Genomic DNA, 21209 nt, shown 5'->3' with positions numbered 1-21209 from the left:
GTGCCTCACCTTTCTTCATGAAAGGAGTCTTGCCACTAGGTTATTAACGGTCCTTGTATCATGCATTTACAGTCATGGATGATCTATATGCCCAATTTGTTGGAAGTTAAACTGATGATGCTACATGCAGTTGCCAATGTTAGTTGCTAACTACTTAGGTTGTGTTGAGTTTCTAATGTTAGTTACTAACTACTTAAGTTGCCTTAACTTCACTTTACTGGAATGAATAGTTCCTGCTTTATGAGTATAACTCCTGAAAATCTTTCAGAGTAACCTCCACAAACAAACTTAGAAATCAAAGTCTATTTTTATTTCATTTCAGGGCAATCAGATGTGCTTGATTAGTAACTTTACAGTTGATTCTTCTTTCCCTATTCTGCCGCGGCAGCCACAGCCAATCATATATCTTCCAGACCCATAATTACACAATTAATGGCGGTAATATGATACAAGTAAAATCTTATATTGAAATGGAAACCGAACAATCTATACTTTTCTTTTCATATATCTGTCTGTATGTTCACATCACCAGAGCTGCATATAGAAGTTGATTCCAAGTATCAGGCAATCCAGGAAGGCACCAATGGCTGCAATCAACTCCAGAATGATCACCACTATAAGCCGAAGGATGACCATCTTTCCTTAGCTGAGAAAGTGTTGTTATGTCGAGTAGGTAAACTTTTTTCTTCATTGAACTCAGTACTTTCTTCAAAACAAGAGAAGCTGAAGGTTCTCCTGCTGGGTATGTTGAACCTGTTAGCGGCCCTAGCTCCCCATAGCAACTTTTTGAAGCCGAACTCCATTCCCTACCCCTGTATACACATGATTTTCATAATGTTACTCAACCTGCGATGATTAAGATCGAAATACTTTTTATAGTATATCAATGTATGTAATTCAATCGTTTTAAAAATCACTAACTGATAATGTGTTGGAGAAATCCCTTGAAAGAACACTTTGGTTTTAGAAGGGTCAATGTTCGTATCAACCCATCTAGCCCATGTGCTTAGTCCTTTGTAAAATGCTGTTAAGCGGTCCATGTCTTTCTTCACGGTGGTTCCATCTTGCACATAGTCCCATCTGAAATGCAGAAAACACATGAATCTCATTCTTAAGAAACTTATAGCAGATTAAGGACATATACGAGAGCACGAATCTTACGGTTGAGAATTTCCTGTGTGAGTCCACCAGTGCCATGTGTTGAATATTAGCATATCTGCATCTCTCCATGCATTTCCTCCCATAATTGAATCCAATTTCAAAACAGTCCCTATACTTTCTCGCACCATGTCAACTAAGTAAACTGAATGATATAGCATTATTGATACTCCATAGTCCTGCATATTGTTTAGTGATGAAATTAAGATTAAGGGACAATAGTCACATTACTTGTTAATAAACTACAGGCATTTATCTACATCTTATGCACATTACTGAAGCTAAATGTATTTTCTAAGCAAAATATAACTTATGCAGATGATTCGTTAATAACCTAGTGACAAGGCTCACTCGGCCTCTCCTATGGTCACCACGGGTCATGGATTCAATTTTCACCTATCCTCCTTTGTACTTTAATGCCTAATGCATCACAAAGTTTGTAATATGCCAAAAAGGAGAAAAATTGAATGGGCAACCGATTTTGTTCACATTATTGAGTCCAACAAAAGCACTACTAAGGAAGCTGTCAGGAACAATAAGTTCAAGTTGCAGCCACCTAAATACTAGAACCTTTTCGGATGAAATTATGTTATACATGTCATACTTTGACAATTAACATTCTTCGACACATGATTCTGGAGTATATAAATTCTCGGTGAATCATCTTTGCCAGGACTGGTGAAGTTATTCGCTAACATTTTTTTCAGCTTATGAACAATGAAAACTATTACCAAATATAACCTATCAACTTATAATAGCTTAATTAAAAGTAACATAACTTTTTTCCCTTCATTTTGCAACTACATGTACTTATCAAAATGAAATGATATTTATTTCAGTTTCAAGTTGTCATGTAATATTCATGTTCAAGAATGTTCAGTCAAAGAAACTTATGCTTTACATCTAGATAGATGATCATAGAAAAGTAGGGATTATAATAATTGTATAGGAAAACGACAGATCCCTTTTAATTTTCTTTGCCAATAATTGATTTTATTGTTTTCAAGGCATTAATCTATATTAGAAGTACACTAATCACATTATGGTGACTAATGTCGGAATATAAACTTCATGTGATGATAAGATTAAGGCCTTTGTCAAATTCAGAACCAGAATTATGAAAGTGAGTGGCAGTCTCATTCCTCTAACAGCCTGTTTATTATTGTCTCTGAATTTTCTAGGAAGCGGAAAAATATGCCTGGAGTACGACATGAAGAGAAAATTTTATCGCTTTCCTGCATGCTCATGTTTTCGTCTCTAATTTGAACTCGGGAGCAGTTACATTGAAATTTGAAACTTGGAATAATATTTTTATTTAGCAATAAAAACATTTGTGCAGCAAAAGGAGTATTGGAAGCAACAAAAAACCATCTCAAAAGAAAGAAACTGACAGTTCCATGCTACAATTTTCATTGTAAGAAACAATAAAGAATAACACAGTAACTGAAAAGAAAACATAACACTTCACTTACCTCAAAGGTTACTGATGAAATCAAATTGGTTCTAACATATTTGGTTCTTGAATTTGGCACCCACTCATGAACCATACAGCACAAGGATTGCCACTCGTTCAGACTCAATGAGTCACCCACAAACATTATCTTCTTTCCCCTCCATCTCTTCAGGAAATCTAGCCCATTAAACCTGTACATTTGATGTCAGGCCATTTATAACACTCTGCATATTTAGAATCATTGCTCTTGTAACCAAAAACATACACAATCACTTTCATTTGTAAAGTACTAATCATTAAATGGTGACCAAAATGGAAACTTCTTACAAAATTTCACATACTCAAGTATTAGTACAAAACTACACACACAAATCTGTCAAAAAAAAATAATTACACATACAAGCTAGAAATTTCCATAATCAACTCTCTCTCCCCCCCCCCCCCCCCCCCCCCCCCTCTCCCCCCCCCCCCCCCCCCCCCCCCCCCCCCCCCTCTCTCTCCCTCTCTCTCCCTCTCTCACACACACTAGAGAGTAAAACACACAGAGAGACATACCTGGGCAAATTACAAGAGTCAGGCTGCCAAGAATACTTGAGGTACTGTTTATCAGGACGGCCATACTTAATGCAATCAAATTCAGGGTCTATAAAAGGACAACTTGAAGATTGGTAAAGAGGGTAGGAAGAATCAACAACCCATCTCCCTTGAAACAAATTGCATGTACCACCTCCTCCCAACTTCTTACCTCTCAAACCAGTCTCATTATACACACTCTGTTCTGTTTGAATTATAAACAGAGCCAATAATATTGGCAAAGCCAAGCTGTAGCAAAACCTCATTTTGCTAGCTCTAAAAGGTGCATGTAAAGACAGACCCCTGCCTAAAAGCTGTGCAGCACCTCTTATTTATACACACAGCACTCAGCAGCCAGCTAATCACCCATTTAATTAACATGTTTTATGTTAGTGTAGAAGAAACCTTCTTATTAATGACTCGAAACTTAAACATTTAATAACATAAAATTTGTAGGAAAAATTTATTAACTTTTCGATACTACTAAATATTTTAATAATTAAAATTCTGATTATTCTAAATCCGCATGGTAAATGGAATTACATAGAATGTGATATTTATGCGAGTGAGGTGAGAGTGTGTGTGTGCAGAGACTTGACAGACTTGTGATTTGTGAATGCAGTAGACTGGGAGTCTTTGTTGAGAGTAAAGAAATGGTAAATGGTGACATGCAATCTTGGATTGTTCTCCATTCTTCAAAGTGGCTCGCTGGCAAGTCACGGAGAGCAAATGTGAATGAGTAACATGAATGAATGTGTACGTTTCAGTTCCACAAATCATGCACCCTTACACAAGTTTATTTTCTACCCATACAATATCTCCAGCGGCCAGCCCAGTGAATCAAGCAATTGAATCAGGAAGATAATTTAACTTATTAATGAAAGTGACTTATTAATTATTACTTATGAATAATTTTGATAAAAATAATTAAAAAATTAAGTCACCAAAAATATATCAAACTCACTGCTGACTTTAAATCAGTTTCTAGCATTAAGTAATTAGTTTATAACTACCTTATCACTAACTTTAAGCCCGACTTCTAAACATATAACATAAATACCAGATTGAGATAACCCTAATTCTCTCTGGAGTCTAGCATCTCTCTTGTCGTAGCCGCCTGGGGCTTCCATCGGTTTTCACCGGTGGAAAGCCCCAAATCAGTTAATTACTTTGTTTTTCTTCATAGTTTTCAAATAATACTTCTTCTCAGAAAACTTAGATCTAAAATCATCGAAGATTTCGCTGTTTCTCTTCCAAGTGGGTGGGTTTTCGGTCCGATTTCTCTTGTTTTTGTGGTTCTATTCCAGATCTATTCTCGGGAAAATTTTTAGATCTAAAACCATCGGAGATTTCGCTGTCTTTCCTCTCTGTTTCAATCGGGTGGATTTTGAGTCTGATTTCTCTTGTTTTTGTGGTTCCGCTGTAGATCTAAGGTTGTTTTCTCTTCTTAGAGAGAGTTTTGTTTTCGCTTCTTCATTGTAAGCGGGTGTCTTGATTTGATGATGAAAATTTGCATGGAATCGCAGTTCTGGTCGATGGCTCAAACGATAGCTCTATTAGGGTATGATGAAGAGAGTACCGGTGATTCAACGAGGATACATGAAGCGGGTATTTGTATTTGTATATACTTTATCTTTAAAATATCGTTTAACTGTCTCTTTATGAGAACAGGCGATTGCAATTTCCAGTTTGTTCGACTCGATCATTGGTGTAGATGCCGTATGACTTTCTATTATTAGATTAACACCTTTGTTTCAAAAAAAAACATATAACATAAATAGACATTTTTGAGTTTAAAATCAAAAATTACTTAAAAAAATCCTGATTATAAAACCAGACAAACAGATTTTAACAAATAGATTTTGTCTCTATATTTAGCGTATTAAATTTTGTATCATTATAAGAGTTATAATATATTTATACTATACTACTAAAACGAAAACAATAAACATTTGATCGGTCCGTACTTGAGCCGAATTATGCGCCTACTTATATAATCAATTATTCTTTTTAACTAAAACTATTTTTTTTAATATTTTCTAACTGAAAAAACTCAAAATTCTAAAAATAATATTGGACAACATAGCAACTACTCTTTTTAATTAAAACACATTACACTACTACATATTTTAATTTACATGGCGCTCATCTTTCAGATTCTGAAGTCGATTTCCCAAAAATAACACATGCAACATGCATATAAAAAAGATAATATTATTATATATATTATTATAATATAACCTATGATATGTTCAACTGAATACATTAATGTTATTTTTACGATGTTATCACTTTAAAAATAATACCATAGATTAGGATAATCTATTTATACTATACTATACCATATTATTATTATTATTATTATTATTATTATTATTATTATTATTATTATTATTATTATTATTATTATTTCATTAAAACAGAAATATTAATAATTTTATTGGTCGGTTGAGCGTTATTATTATTATTCCATTAAAACAGAAATATATAACATGTTCTAATAAATCTTTTTATTATCAATTAAGTCCAAAGTTTAAAAATTCGATTAATATGATCGGTTTGTATTCTAATTAAATTTAAAATATAAACGACAAAAAATCAATATTATAAATCACAGCGTATAGCACGATTATATGCGATTATAACTATTATACTAGTACATAATTTATACTATGTTATTATACTAGTACATATACTTTATTCTTTCTCTTTGAAGCCCAAACAAACAGGTTTTATATCAACATGTTAAATTTTCATATCAATATATAAGACATACATATATAAATACTACTAGTTCAATACATATCATACTCGATTCTTTCTCAGATATTTCAATAGTTGAGAAAAGTCTCGTCAAAGAAAAAAAATTCTGAATCCTCTTGTAATGTAAAAATATAAAATATTTAATATTTATAATGTATATATATAATATTTATATTATATTAAAATGTATACAAAAACTTCGGAGATAATTCTTTTGTGGAGTTGCTTGAGATAGTACTGCAGTCTGCACATAGCATCTTCGAAGAGTTCCAAAATATATAACGTACCCTTAACGAAATAGAAGTGTTCAACAAAGGACGAAAATGAAATCTAAGAATTGCATGACACAACGTTCATAATTTATTTATGCGTGTGGAGAAATATTCATGATAATTAAAGTGATGATAGAGATATTATTATGGCCAGGCAGCCTTCATTGACTATCAAATATCGGGGGACAATTTTATGAGCCGGTTGAGTCAATTATACAAATTATTTATCATATAAAATATAAAAAGATATTATGATTGATACATAAATTCATACTTATAAACTATATATATTTAGATAATTTAATTTATATATCTTAAATGTTGAAATATGTTTTTTTAAATACAGAATTATAAATTATTAAAAATAAATAAAGTAAATACAAAATTTATGTGTATCGAGTAGTTTTACTTATGATGATAAAATAAAGTATTTAAAATTCAGAGTCTATAAATCACCATACCATTAGTAAAAAGATGCCAGGATCAAATATAGAAAAGATAAATTTTACACGATACAAAAATTTTGTATTTATGTTTGTATATTTACAAATGACAAATACGCGAACATGAATATACGACTGAGATGTAATGCGTGTTTACCCTCGGATACAGGACACGAGGTACACGAATATATATATATATATATATATATATATATATATATATATATATGTGTGTGTGTGTGTGTGTGTTTTCAAAGTCAGTATTCAGTTCTTATAACATATATTTTATATAGACTATAATTTATTATTTTCAAAATATAACCTGATAAATTGTAAAACGTGTAAGTGTAAGTCCTCTGACAATCAAATAAGTCAATATTTTTAAAAATATACTAAAAAGATATAAAATACATGAGACATAGATCCATCAATTTTTGACACAACACGAATATACACGATATATATACATACATATATACATCTATATATATATATAATGTATACATGCATAGATTTGTACAAAATCATAAGCAAATATAAAGATTTAATATATATTTCATAAAATAAAAAATAAGAAATAGATTTTTCATTTAATTTTATTATTATATTTATATTAAATGTAAGAGAAAAACATGATACATTTCGAAATGAAAATGAATTTACGATTAAGTACACCAATTTTTAAACAGGTCGGATATGTTTGAATGATACTCCATGAACGATGTCCAGGTTAACAGAAGCAAGAGAGACAAGTTTCCCGACGTTTATTGGGCCGAAAAGCTGCATGGAAGCTGATAAATAACAAAACAATGTTTGTTAATTTAATGATATCATATATCATAGGTAATTCATAAGTTATTAAAATTGATATATTAAGGTTTTCATAGGTTATTTAATTGTGTGTTGAAATTGAGTTTTACTAAAAAGTTATAGAAAAAAAATAAAATTTATCATTCAAATAAATATTCTATAAATTTTAAGTCATCTATAATAAATTATACAAACATATAATTTAAACAACATGCTTATGAGCTTCACATATTAAATTGTTAATAATTAATATTTTAAAAAAATCCATTATCCAATAGAAAATGATATATCTTTTTTTTATAAACCATTTTATTATAAAGCAAACGAGGGCTCCTCACTTGAAAATGAGAGAACCCTGCACATACAGACCCATACTGCATCTAGTAATACCAGAACTTAGCATAGTATCAACCTAGGATAATACCAACCTGGGAAAAACACATAACCAGAGACTACACAGCAGAAATTGAAACTAACAGCATAGACTTAGACGACAAGAAGACTATTATAGCCTCAAACCCTAACGAGTAAGAACCATCTTAATCCATTTCCCCCAGTGGGGGTTCATGAGCCCAAAGCGACCCTTTAGGGCCAAAGCTGCCTACAAAGAAGTCTTCGACCGCACCCTTGATCTGATCATTCATTTCATCAATGTCCATCTCCATCCTTGCAACTTTTGGAGCATTAATTTGTCCTAAGCCAACATCATTAACCTGCTCCACAAGCGGGACGCTATCGTAAAGTCGACCGGATCCGGCGCCTGAAATGAAACCATGATGTCTATGAAATCAGGATGGTGGAGCCCCGTCCCTTGATCCCAATCCAACAGTTCCTGAACACCTCCTACAGGCCTATAAAACGTGTAAAGCTTCTTGCATGTCTCCATACCTAACTTGGCGAGAAAACGAGCAACACAGCACCTTGATGGGTTGACATAAGCTAAAACACATTTCCTGCTTTCATCACGGATCAAAGTATTGAGCTAATAGTGATGTTGAAAACTGAGGCTGCAACACCGTCTCGAAAATGCTTGATAGTCATGTAGGCTTCATAGTTATCGGTTTCGAGCTTGATGTTGTTAAAACCCTGAACTGTAGCCCGACGAAGGGGGGCTGTAAAGCTTCTTGCATGTCTCCATACCTAACTTGGCGAGAAAGCGAGCAACACAGCACCTTGATGGGTTGACATAAGCTACAACACATTTCCTGCTTTCATCACGGATCAAAGTATTGAGCTGATAGTGATGTTGAAAACTGAGGCTGCAACACCGTCTCGAAAATGCTTGATAGTCATGTAGGCTTCATAGTTATCGGTTTCGAGCCTGATGTCGTTAAAACCCTGAACTGTAGCCCGACGAAGGGGGGCATACATTGCCCATAACTGATTACCCAGCAGAGTGAGACCAGGGAAAACACCGGTGGTGAGCAGCTTCATTTCTCCTTTAGAATCTCGCTGAATAGCTCCAATGCCTGTTGAGTTACCATTGTTGAGCTGGGAGTGAGAGTGATGACCGTGCACATTGATTTTCAGAACTCTTTTGGGGGGGGGGGGTGTACCTAATGCACAGCAGTGCTAGTTGCCATTTTGCAAAAAAAGTGAAAATGAGCTGAAAGATGTGGGAAGTGCTGAGAGCACCAGTACTGGACTAGGTCCTTTATATAGGCATGCAAAGTTCCAAATTAATCCATATTAACTACAAAGAAGCTCTAACAAGCAAAGCTTTGAGTTCTACTTTGCCTTAAATGTTGTAAAGACCATTAATAAGATTCCCATAATGAAGCTGAGCTTTGCAAGTTTTGTCTCAAATGCACTAAATAAACATTGAGACGGCCAATCCCCATCTACATAACGAATTTGCAGATATGAAAATCTTAGGGGAAATCATTCTCTTTGTTGCCTGACTTATTTTAAAGAGAAGTATATGTGATTATAAATGGCTGAATCTTTCTAGAGTATCCATGAGCTAACTATAGACTTTCTCTCTCTTCCTTCTTTTTCCATGTTATCTGCTAGGTTAGTTATGTTGCTTTTCAATATATACTGCTTTAACAGAGTGAGCCCAATCCAACATCGGCCCGTTGGACTGAATTTTACAAGAGTTGAAGTGTTGGACAAAGTTAAAGGAGTCCAGAAAAACCACAAGCTTGTGGAACCTGTACTTAGTACTATAGTAGGCCTTAAGTAAGAAAAATAGCTGAAGATTGAGAAACTGAGCCAGAGAAAAAATATAGCACCTTATAGTCTTATCAATCAGATATCCACCAATACCAGCTGATATGCCACTGGGTAATTGCTTCCACAAGCCATCCACAATTCTGATGAGATCTACTAAATTAAACCAATTATCCAGTAAAACTTTAAGCCTTTTCCGCCCATGCTATTTCATCGCTGTAGGAGGAGGACTAATTTCCCATAATCTTGCCCTATCATCCGACGTTAAATTCGCAAATTTTGTCCAACATAAAGAAATGAATTTGATTTTCTCTACAACTTTCGATATAGAACAGACCTCGCCTCTGAAGACCAATTCATTCCTTGAAGTCCAGATAGTCCAAAGAATGGCTGCTAAACAGATGCCACCTCTTGTTTTGTAAATATTTGATCCCTAACAGAAATAACCATCTAAGTTTGAGGAGGCCTGGGGAGTTGGATCAACTTTCAGCCACGCACTGCAGTTGGTCCACATGTCTATTGCAAAAGGACATCACCACAGGATATGATCTTGGCTTTCTTCAGCTAGAAGGCACGTTTTACATGTAGAATTCAATAGAAGTCCTCTAGACCGTAGAAACTGTCAAGAATGAATGGAATTATGGCCCCATTGCCATAAGAAAATTTTAACTTTAGGTGGAATCTTGAGCTTCCAAATAACATACCATGAACCATTGTGACAATTAGCCATTTTAAGTTTACTGTAACAAAGAGATGTGGAGAACTTGTTCATTCCTAACCATTGTAGTGAGTCATCTTTGTTAGTTAGATGAACATTGTCCAGAGGAGTGCCAAGGTATGCACTGTCAAGCCGTTCATAGCCTGACAGCTCTTTGTTCCATAGTTCCTCGAAGTTGGGAGCCTTCCACAAGATCTTCATATCTTTAACCGAAGCATATTTGTGATTACTTGCTTTAAATAAATGAGTATGACTACAGCTAAGAGGGGAAGAACCATGTCAGCAGTCTGTCTTGATGCTCACCAACTCTCCATTGTTAACTTTCCATTTAAAGCACCTATTCTCCCAGATTCTCTCTTTATATCGAGTAGGGATTTTGGCTAGATCATTCATGAAAGATGATGAATTCTTTAAGGAATTCTGTTGAGAGGAAAACAAGTTTTCAAGTAGATGCTCCCCGTATTTACCAGAAAACACTCTCGAGAAAAGACTTGGCCTTCTTTTCTTGATTTTCTAAAGCCATTTTGACATTAACACTACATTTCTGTGAGAGAGTGAGGCCACAACTAAACCTCCTTTCTGTTTTGGTTTATAGATGATGTCCCAACAGGTTGAATGCAACTTCCTTGGGGTACCATTTTTATCTTCAACTTCCCCCCAAAAGAAAGATCGCCACGGATAGTCTATCATATCTAGAACTCCTTTAGGGATGATTGCTAGATTCATCCAATAAATCGGATTGCTGTTAATTACTGACTTCGAAGCACAATTCTGCCGGCCTTATTCAGACATTTCTGCTTCCATGTAGCAAATATTGTGCAGATTTTCTTGACTAGGGGAAACCAGTATCGGGCTCTTTTACGAGGAGGACAAAGATCATGGCCTAAGTATTTCATAGGCCAGTCAACTCTTTCACATTTGACAAAAGTAGCCAAATCCATCGAGATAGTTCTGGCTCCCGTACTTGTATACAATTTGCTCTTCTTAAAATTGATCTTAAAACCTGATAGAATTTCAAATATTACTAGAACAATTTTAACGTCTCTAACAGTAGATGGACTTCACTGACTAGGTTAAAAAGCAGAGGAGAATGGATCACCCTACCTTAAGCCACGACCTGCACCAAAACCTGAAGATGGACTGCCATTAACCAACACTACCATACGTCTGGTGTCAAAAATAAACCTTATCCATAATGCCCATTTCTCACCAAAATCGATTCTGCAAGCACCTGAAATAAGAACCTCCATTTAACCGAGTCAATTGCTTTTTCAAAGTCCACCTTAAAGATCATGCCTTCGACTTCCCTCTTACCCATCCATGAACTACCTCATTTAAAATAGCAATACTTTTTGAGATATTATGTCCTTTGATAAAAGCAAATTGCTCATCTGAAATCAATCTATCCAGTACATTGCTCAGTCTATTTGTAAGAAGTTTCAGGATGGCTTCAAAGTACAATTGATAAGACTAATTTCTTTTTAGTCGGATACAAAGATAGGGTTCTCAACTTTAGGAATGAGCATTATGAATGACGAGTTTAGACCTGGGGAAAGGTTTCCGTCATTATGAAAATCATCAGCTCTTGAGACGATGTCGTCATGCATCAGGCACCATAGTTCCTTTAGATAGCATGCATTAAAGCCATCTGGGGCCTGGACTTTTTGAAGAATTGATACTATTAAAGAGCAAAAAATAACTCATCTTTGTAGAAGGCTTTGTCTAGAAGCATCCTTTCGCTTGAAACTAGTCTTCTAGTGAACAAAGAAGAGATATTGAAGACGAAGTGATCTTCACCTTTTTTCTTAAAAAAACATCTAAAATGTTCCTTAAAAACATTTTTGACCTTCTCAGGCTCTCTAATCCATATCCCATTTGCCATTATACCATCTATTTGGCTTCTTCTATGCCTATATTTAACAACATTATGAAAGATGCTCATGTTTTGATCACCCTTCAAATCCTAGTCTAGTCTTCACTTCTGCTTTAACATTTCCTCCTTTTCAATGTAAGCTTGATGAAGCTTCATCTCCACTTCCCTCCATTGACCATGAGCCTTAGGATATGCATCACACAATGCAAGCATATCTTCTAACTGAGGCACTTTCAAAAAAACAGTTACTAAATTCCACCCGGTTTCATTCTTTAACCCTTTTTCTGACAGTCTTGATTTTCCCTTGAATGTGCCCCTAACCCTTCGTTTCTTCCCACCATTTCTTAATAATATCCTTGTATCCATCTATATCTAGCCCAAAATTGAATAGTTTAAAATGCTTTGGCCCCAATCTGTCAGACCTTTGTTCAAAAAGATTGCTACATGATCCGAGGATTTTCTGCCCATATTTTCTAACTTCCATGTTGCATAAGCCAGCCAATCTATTGACACCAGAGCTCTGTCCAAACGACTACACTTATCATTCATACCATACCATGTGAACGTACAGTTGCTTTTGGGAATGTCAATCAGACCATTGATTTCTAAAAATCAGTTAAGGCTTACCATGTCTCTCAGATTATATGAGCAATAAACCTTATTTGCTTTAGCCAAGATACAATCAAAATCCCCCATGACACAACAATACTTACCATGAACTACTTCTAACCATTCTGAGATGTGCTTCCAGGTCTCAATTTTGAGGTCAAAATTATGAGGGCCAAAGACATTAATTATGACAAAATGAGCATCTCTAGTTTGAGAGCTGGGAATAAACACCATACCTTGCCAGTATCTTGACTGAAAATAGTCATACTCCCCAGCTTAGCTTTGCCCCAAATCACAGTTGTTCCTCCCAAAAGGCCAACTGAAGAGGAGGAAATTAAATCAAATGAAGTATTCAATCGTAACAAAGATTTTATGTCACTATCCTCATGTCTGAATTTAGTTTCCTGCAGTAATATGACATTAGGCTGAATTTTTTTGAGAAAGGACCTTAAATTACTCCTAGCGATCCCATTAATATTAATCATTCTACAATCCCAGCTGAGTTACTTTATCCATAATATAATAAGAAAAATTAAAGACTAAGTCTGAAAATTGAAAACTAATAATCTGACAAAGATATATGACTCTAAATCTTCAACAATGTATCCTCCTTAACTTCGAATAGGATCAGACCCAACATTTCTCCGGCTTCTAGTACTGGTAAAGCTAAATCTTTGTTGTTCTCACAATTGTTAGGAATTTCCATTTCCATTAGAGGTAATTGCATATCGCACCCCCTAACTATCGTTCAAAAACGATGTTGTACCCATACTTTGAGAAACTCAACTCGCACCCCTTATCTTTATATTTCAAGAATGATACACACCCCTCTCCGTTAAATTCCATTAACAATACTCCCTCCGTCTCAATTTACATGTCCTTTTTGTTTTTCGAGGAGTTAAATTGACTAATTTTTGACCAACTATTAAAAAATATTTATTTATTATTTTTAGGAAATAGAAAGTTACATATTAAAATAGACTAGATTTTACTTTTTTGATGACTTTTTTTAAAATTTTTGTTTAATTAAGTTATCCCCAAGTCAAATTGATTTTACATATAAAATGATTTTACATATCAAATTTTTGTTTAATAAAAGTGTATATTTTATGATAAATATCACATAATATTTATTTTTTATATTTAAAATAGTGTATATTTTAAGTACTTAATACACATATCACTAAAAATTTAAAATCATTTGATATGTAAAATCATTTTGACTTAGGGATAGCTTAATTAAACAAAAATTTAAAAAAATATCATCAAAAAGTAAATCTAGTCTATTTTAATATGTTACTTTCTATTTACTAAAATAATAAATATATATTTTTTAATAGTTGGTCAAAAATTAATCATTTGGACTCCTCGAAAAGTAAAATGGACATGTAAATTGAGACGGAGGGAGTATTTTAACGGAAGTTAATGGAATTTAACGGAGGGGGTGCGTATCGTTCTTGAAATGTAAAGATAAGGGGTGCGAGTTGAGTTTCTCAAAGTATAGGTACAATATCGTTTTTGAATGATAGTTAAGGGGTACAATATGCAATTACCTCTTTCCATTATTTCCGATTCCCGTAATTTACTTTGTCGCAACTTCCGTCTATTATCTTTTCTAGGTGTCTTTTTGCTTGAGATCAACTCTTGTTTTCCTTTAGATGTCCCGTTCTTTTCATTAGTGAGTCCACTTTTCATTTTACGAGAACCCGCAAAGATAAAGACTTTTTCATACTTTCTGAGTCTACCACGCTTACGACCAATGCAAAGTTTGCTAACTTGGTCTATAATTTTGGATGGTATCAACTCTTCTGAGTCCATAATTCTGGATTCATTCTCCATATTCAAAGCAGTAACCTCTAATAAGTTAGTAGAAGTTCGGTCAGAGGATGACGAGGTTTCTTTATCCCTAGTATGCCATAGATCACACTTCACAGCCCCTTGTGTTAACGACTCCAAGTCAGATTCTGATTCGATATTCTTCACTGATGCCTGACCGTTTGCTTCAAAATGAACATCCCTTGACTCTTTAAATATTTCTTTTGGGCTTGTGCTACTTTTACTCTATTTACACCTTATCTAATCAGACTCAGAAGTCCTGTCCATACCTTTCTCCTCATGCATGGAATTTTCCTGGCTATTTACATCAGTATCTACCGCCTCATTAAAATCTCCGCTAGAGTCCTCATCTGCACTGGTTGACTTCATTTTTGAAGAAGATCCCCCCCCATTCGCCTTGCATGCCCTCGTTCGGCCCTGTCGATTCCCTAATGGTAACCCAATAACCTTGCCTTTCAATAAGCACCTTAATTGTCTCCTTGATTTTAACTTTTCTTGAACCTATGTAGATTCTAAGTTTAAAGAACATTCCATTAAGTAGAGGCTTCTTACATTCCGTGATTAAGCAGCCTTAGTCTCCATTAATGTTTCTCCAAGTATTGCAGTTCCATGCTGATATTGGAAGACCGTCACAATCCAACCATGCCACTTTAGGAAGAATTAAGTCTGAGTGTGTTGCTCGCCTGATCAAGGTGAAGAACTCGTACAGAAACTCTATATTAATGTCAGATTTATAAATTTTTCCTATATGGTTAACAAAAACGCTTTATGGGAGACGCCTCGCACCGAGAAGAAGTTTTAACCCTACAAAATTAGCTTTTCCTAGATCACATCTGCCCATTCTATTTTTTTAGTAGTCCCAATTAGGCTTCTACCAAGTGGTTCTTGAACTCCTTATCAACTTCCCCTACGACAGTTCTAAATAGGGGTTGCTTAACATTATCTTCCTCATATGTCATGTCATTAACCTTTTCCTCTCGTTTTGATGTAGAGTTCCTCATCAACGATGATTTATTACTAGGAGCAGCTTTCTTTTCGATATTCTCGAAAACTTCAGAATCCGATTTCCTATCTTGACCTTGGGTAATTTTGACAAATAACGTGTTGAGTCCCATCCTTCTCTGATGAAAACTATTCACCAAATTTGCGGCTAAACTCATGCTCTCTACGATATGAACCCAATCTTGTTGTTACAGATGATGTTACCTTTCCTTGGTAAGATGATATCTTTAATCATCCTATGTTTGTTAAATAAAATCCAAATATCTTTAACCGTGGCTTCAATGGGTAAGTTAACCACCATTATGGAAACCCATTTCTTTCTTTCTACTCATTCCCTAATGGAACGAGGGGCACTTATAGACATGGGCCCATCCATAATAGCTTTTGCATATGATTTGGATTCTCCTGCTATGATATGGCCATTTGCGTGTACAGAAACCACCTTTCTTTTCCCATTATCACTATATCACGTATCACTTGAAACCATTGATCTTCTTCTCCAACACCTTGCTCAAAGTTTAAATTTTGAAAATTTCTCTCTCTTCAGACTTCCTATTTCCATTTTTCAAAAGTTATTTAGTATATTAATTATTGTAAGAAGTATTTAGAAGCTTGATTCTCTAAACGTTATAATCTTATATCTTAGTATATACAGTGGGTTTTTGGCAGCCACTTTTAAGCCGGGCTTCTCGGTTTATAGGTTAGAAGCACTTATTCGTACCGTAATTGTGTAAAAAAGTCAAGAAGCACTTATAAAAAGCTAGGAATGCTAGCTTTTGTTCCAGGGCTTCTACTTATTTCTCAAACACTTTAATCACTTATAAGTCTTATCTTGCTTCCAGCTTCTAACTTCTACTCCACTTATTTATTTTAAGCAAGAAGCACTTATTTTAAGTTCACCCAAACTGCCCCATAGTATATCTTAATACTTTAGCATCTCCAATCACGCTCTTAAATCACTCTGTAAAATATAATATAATATGTGGCTCATAGTGAGTTAATATATTAAAAACGATTCTGTCAAAAAAAAATATTTAAAAAGATGACAACTCCAATGCTCCTCTTTATACTTGCTTCCTATTCATATTTTATTCGTATTAATGAGAGGGAAAAGTAAAAAAAAAGAGAAATATTGGAGGTAAAGTGTTGGACAAATAACAATGAATATCACAACAACAATGTATAGAGCAGTTATATTATATAAGCAAGAACAAGCAAACAAAATCACAACTATATAGCATGCACGAAGATCATATACGCAATTAATCAGCGACTGATAAATAACGAGAAAAGACAAGAAAGGTGTACCTTACACCGTCGCTCGAAAAAGAGCACTGAACAGCTAAATCACCTAGCCCTTAGACCGTCGCTCGAAAAAAGAGCACTGAACAGCTGAGTCACCTAGTCCTTCGATGAAGACTAGGCTGTTCTTGATGTGATTATTGCCCCACTCCGCTTTGATGGGTGTCGCAATATCGCTCCCAGGATAAAACCGCACAGACCGAACCGCTCACAGACACAGAAACGATCAACAACGACTAGCACCTCGATTCGCCAAAAAAATCTATGCAACTTATATACGTTTGCAAGATAGGCACTTACAGATCCTACTTAGAAAATTCTCAATTTGCCCAAAAAATCTATGCAACTAATTTACGTTTGCAAGATAGGCACTTTGAGAATTCTCCCTTAAAAAAATCTCAAGGGTACCTCTCTTTATATATGGACAAGTAGTTGCTCTTTTACTATTTTACTCGATGTGGGATCAAGTCACAAAATAGTAAAAACAAAACAAAAACAGGTTTTGTTCATTATTTATATTATTCAGATTACTTAATATTAATATTATATAATTTATTCAGAGTCTGATTATTTAAAATAATCCCGACTCAATATATTTAATATTAATAATAAAAAATCAATATAAATAAATAAACTTGTAAAAGATATAGAAGTTTTTACTAGCACTAGCCCACACAAGCATTCCACTTGTATTAGTAGTTGTAAATACACTAATACAAGATGCTATATAAACTCCATAAGTTTTCTTTTACAAAATCAATGTGCGACTAAATCCACATAACCCATTTCAACTGAACAACTTTGCCTCAATATATTTATGGATTTCACTAAGAAAATATCTTAGATCCAAATACGAAAGTTTAAGTCCTCATAGCAAGGAACAACCTCCAACTATTAGTTTCCGGGAATTACATCAAGAACATATATAAAATATGACTCAAACTTTCCATTATCTAACAATCCCCCACAAATCCATAATAGAATTGCATATCAGATTTCATCATGACTTGTTTCACCTCCTAAGTCCCCTACTTCGATGGTTACTGGATATAGATGGAATGTTTCACCTTGAATCTTTATCCATTGGGTGTAACCACACTCCATAGACGATGACAAGTCAAAGTCTATGGTGCGAATCTACGGCTTTGAGACATTAATGATCGTGTCTCGATCTTGTTCGTCGAATGCTTCAAGGAATAACCCTTTCCTCTAATTGCGACCAGACAATTACATTCGCTTAGCTGGGCATCTCCAGAGATGTACTGCTACCATCTCGTCTAATGACTTGACCCCATTCAGAGTTCTAAAACTTTGCTATACTAGCAGTGACAGTACCTTTCAGGTTTACAGGGGATAGACTCAGATACATCGGTATCTCAAGTTGTAGTTAAAGGTACTACCAATCCACCCTTACAGCTTGTTTACCACATTGAATACACTTCGAGGGATCACCTCTCAAGTGTATTGGGTTCCCGCTGTAGATGAATCATGATGGGTTATCAGTCCCATCCCCAACCTCGACTTAAGGACCACATCATGCTCAAGTCCTTTAGTCAGAGGATCGGCTAAGTTATCTTGAGTACCAATGAACTCAATAGCAATAGTCCGATCAGACACCAAACCCTTTATAGACTTAAGTCTAACTTGGATGTGCCTCTTTGTTTTAGCATTATACTTCGTACTTCTGATCTTGTCGATAGTTGTACGGCTATCACAATGAACGGAAATTGCCGGTAGCGGACGACTTACTACAGGCAACACAGACATAAGTCCATGTAACCATTCAGCGTCCGTCCCCGTGGCATCCAATGCACACAACTCAGCCTCAAACGTAGACCGAGTTACAATAGTCTGTCTAGTCGACTTCCAGGATACTGCTCCACCCGCAAGGGTAAACAGATATCTAGTCACCCCATTGGAACCAGACTTCTTAGCTATCCAACTTGCATCACTATATCCCTCGAGCACACCAGGATATCTCCTGTAGTGCAATCCAAGATATATGGTGCCTTTTAGATATCTAAGTACTCTATCTAGAGCATCCCAATGAGTTCTGTTTGGACAACTTGTATATTTTGCTAACTTAGACACTGAATATGAAATATCTGGTCTAGTACCATTAGCAAGATATTGCAAACTCCCAATAATCTGAAAGTATCTTAACTGAGACACAAGTACACTTGATGCATTCTTGGTAAGAGCAACTTTAGGATCATATGGTGTACTAGCAATTCTACAATTTGAATAACCATACTTCTCAAGTATAGAATTCTCTATACAATGAGATTGTGGCAAGGTTATTCCCTCAGTTGACTGAGTCAACTTGAGTCCAAGAATCACACTAGCCTCACCCATATCCTTCATTTCAAAGTGCCCTTTCAAGAAATTCTTTGTCTCGTTAATAATCTCAATATTGGTTCCAAACAGTAGTATATCATCCACATACAAGCACAACACTGTTAGGTCCGGAAACGATTATAGAAGGGAGGGGGGGGGTTGAATACAATCGTCACTAAAAATCGCGACGGAATAATCTGATTTGAGTTTAACTTGTTAATCAGATTTTAAATAATTAATATAACAATGTTTTAAGTCGTTTTATAGTTAATATGGTTCGTTTTAATATCCACTAAAGTTTGTAGAATAAATTCGACAGGATGTATTCTAACTTAGTGATTAAAACAACCGAGTGATCAAAGCACAGAAAACTGTGGATATAACAATTGCAAGTTACAAACAACTTGAAAGCTTTTACAATGCTTGAACAACTTAGAAATGAAGAAGTGAAGCCATATATATAGGCAAATCACTTGGAACTAGGTATGACATTGATAGGAATGACTTTCTAGCCTAGGAATGACATTAAAAAGCAAAGACATGCCAAAAACAAAGAAGGAATGACATATTAAAAGAATGTCATACTGCCAGGCGCGGTATGACTTTCTTTTCCTGGCCTTCAAGGGTCAGTTGGCATGACTTAATTGATAAAAGCCATAAGACAACAGGCGGTATGACTTTTTAAGTCATACAGCCACAAACGGTATGACATATAGAATGTCATACGGCAATACACGGTATATGACATATGGAATGTCATATACCAGTACACGGTATGACATATACAATGTCATGTGGAGAATGTCATTGGAAGGGACACGGTATGACTTTGTAAAACAAAGTCATACCGACTGCTAAAATGTATAAAAACATATGTTTTAATTAAATAAATATTAAATAATCACTCAATTAATTATATTAATCATATAAATTCATAAATTAAATTAATTCGAAGGTGAATCAATTTAATAAATAAATTATACAACTAATTTAATTAATTTGATAAGTGAAGTAATTAAAGAAATATTTGTAGAATTCTTTTCCTTCAGTAGCAGGGACTCTAGACATTGAAAAATGTTGTAGATCTTCGTCTTGATTGAACGGCCACTTATAGTTGATGCAGAACACTTAATCTGAGTAACTGATACACAAATGTACTGTCTGGTTCATCTGTATCTAGCTTAATCAAATATTCTTTATCAAATAAACATTTGAGACGTGGCTTGTTCGTCGAGTCTTTGTCTTCGTAGTTCTTCTTCATAAGTAACAATAGTATGGAATCTCTTGAACAAATAAAGTACTAAAACTTTATACCTTCTGGACTTCTAGACGTGCTACAAAAGATTATTTGTACACTGAGGCTTGAACATATTAATGAACTTCTTCCAATGGTGTGCAGTAGCATCCTGAAATTCGTCAGACATATAATTTCAATAAATCACTTGACGTTCTTCGTACGGATTCCTTCAACAGTACTTGCTATTTACCTTGCTTTCTTATCAGAGTTGAGTTGGTACCTCTTTAATTACAAATAGGCTAAACATGTGCCTTTCAATCTCCCCCATTTGTTTGTTATCATAACATGCAAATTATCGAGAGGATTACTCAACTAACCGATAAAACAAAGGATTAAACATGAATTATAAATAGCAAAAAGTTTCTGGTATTTAATTAAACATTCACCAGAATTCAAAATACTTCATTAGATTACAAAAGGATGTTCTTACAGAACATATATTACAATTTCCTAATGAATCTAAAGATCAACTTCTCCTTCTTCGATATCAGAACTATGAAGGATATGAGTTGATTTACCACGCTTCTTTCGTTCTATTGCCAGAGGTAGTTGGTGTAGCACTTTCATTTCCACAGGGTCTTCACGGAAGTC

General features: G+C 34.8%; 1 protein-coding gene across 1 annotated transcript; it reads right to left on the bottom strand.

Annotated features, from left to right (window-relative positions):
• Window positions 1-288: 288 nt before the first annotated feature.
• On the bottom strand, window positions 289-3560 carry LOC108206090 (protein trichome birefringence-like 38). The gene is made up of 5 exons (XM_017376274.2): window positions 3167-3560; window positions 2631-2802; window positions 1162-1337; window positions 922-1080; window positions 289-812 (listed from the first exon to the last, which is right to left on the bottom strand). The coding sequence occupies exons 1-5, from the start codon at window positions 3448-3450 to the stop codon at window positions 521-523; spliced, it is 1083 nt and encodes a 360-aa protein (XP_017231763.1). The 5' UTR covers window positions 3451-3560; the 3' UTR covers window positions 289-520.
• Between the last annotated feature and the right edge of the window lie 17649 nt (window positions 3561-21209).

The sequence above is a fragment of the Daucus carota genome, chromosome 2 (assembly GCF_001625215.2).
Source record: "Daucus carota subsp. sativus chromosome 2, DH1 v3.0, whole genome shotgun sequence".
Taxonomy (NCBI): domain Eukaryota; kingdom Viridiplantae; phylum Streptophyta; class Magnoliopsida; order Apiales; family Apiaceae; genus Daucus; species Daucus carota.
Note: the sequence above shows the minus strand (reverse complement) of the source record. Positions and strands in the feature narration are given on the sequence as shown.

Excerpts from the sequence above, each read along its gene's own strand:
- LOC108206090 (XM_017376274.2), bottom strand. The coding sequence starts at position 3,450 with ATGAGGTTTTGCTACAGCTTGGCTTTGCCAATATTATTGGCTCTGTTT. Across the intron at positions 1,338-2,630 it reads TTTCATCAGTAACCTTTGAG|GACTATGGAGTATCAATAAT; the intron begins GTAAGTGAAGTG and ends AACAATATGCAG. Across the intron at positions 1,081-1,161 it reads CACACAGGAAATTCTCAACC|ATGGGACTATGTGCAAGATG; the intron begins GTAAGATTCGTG and ends TCTGCATTTCAG.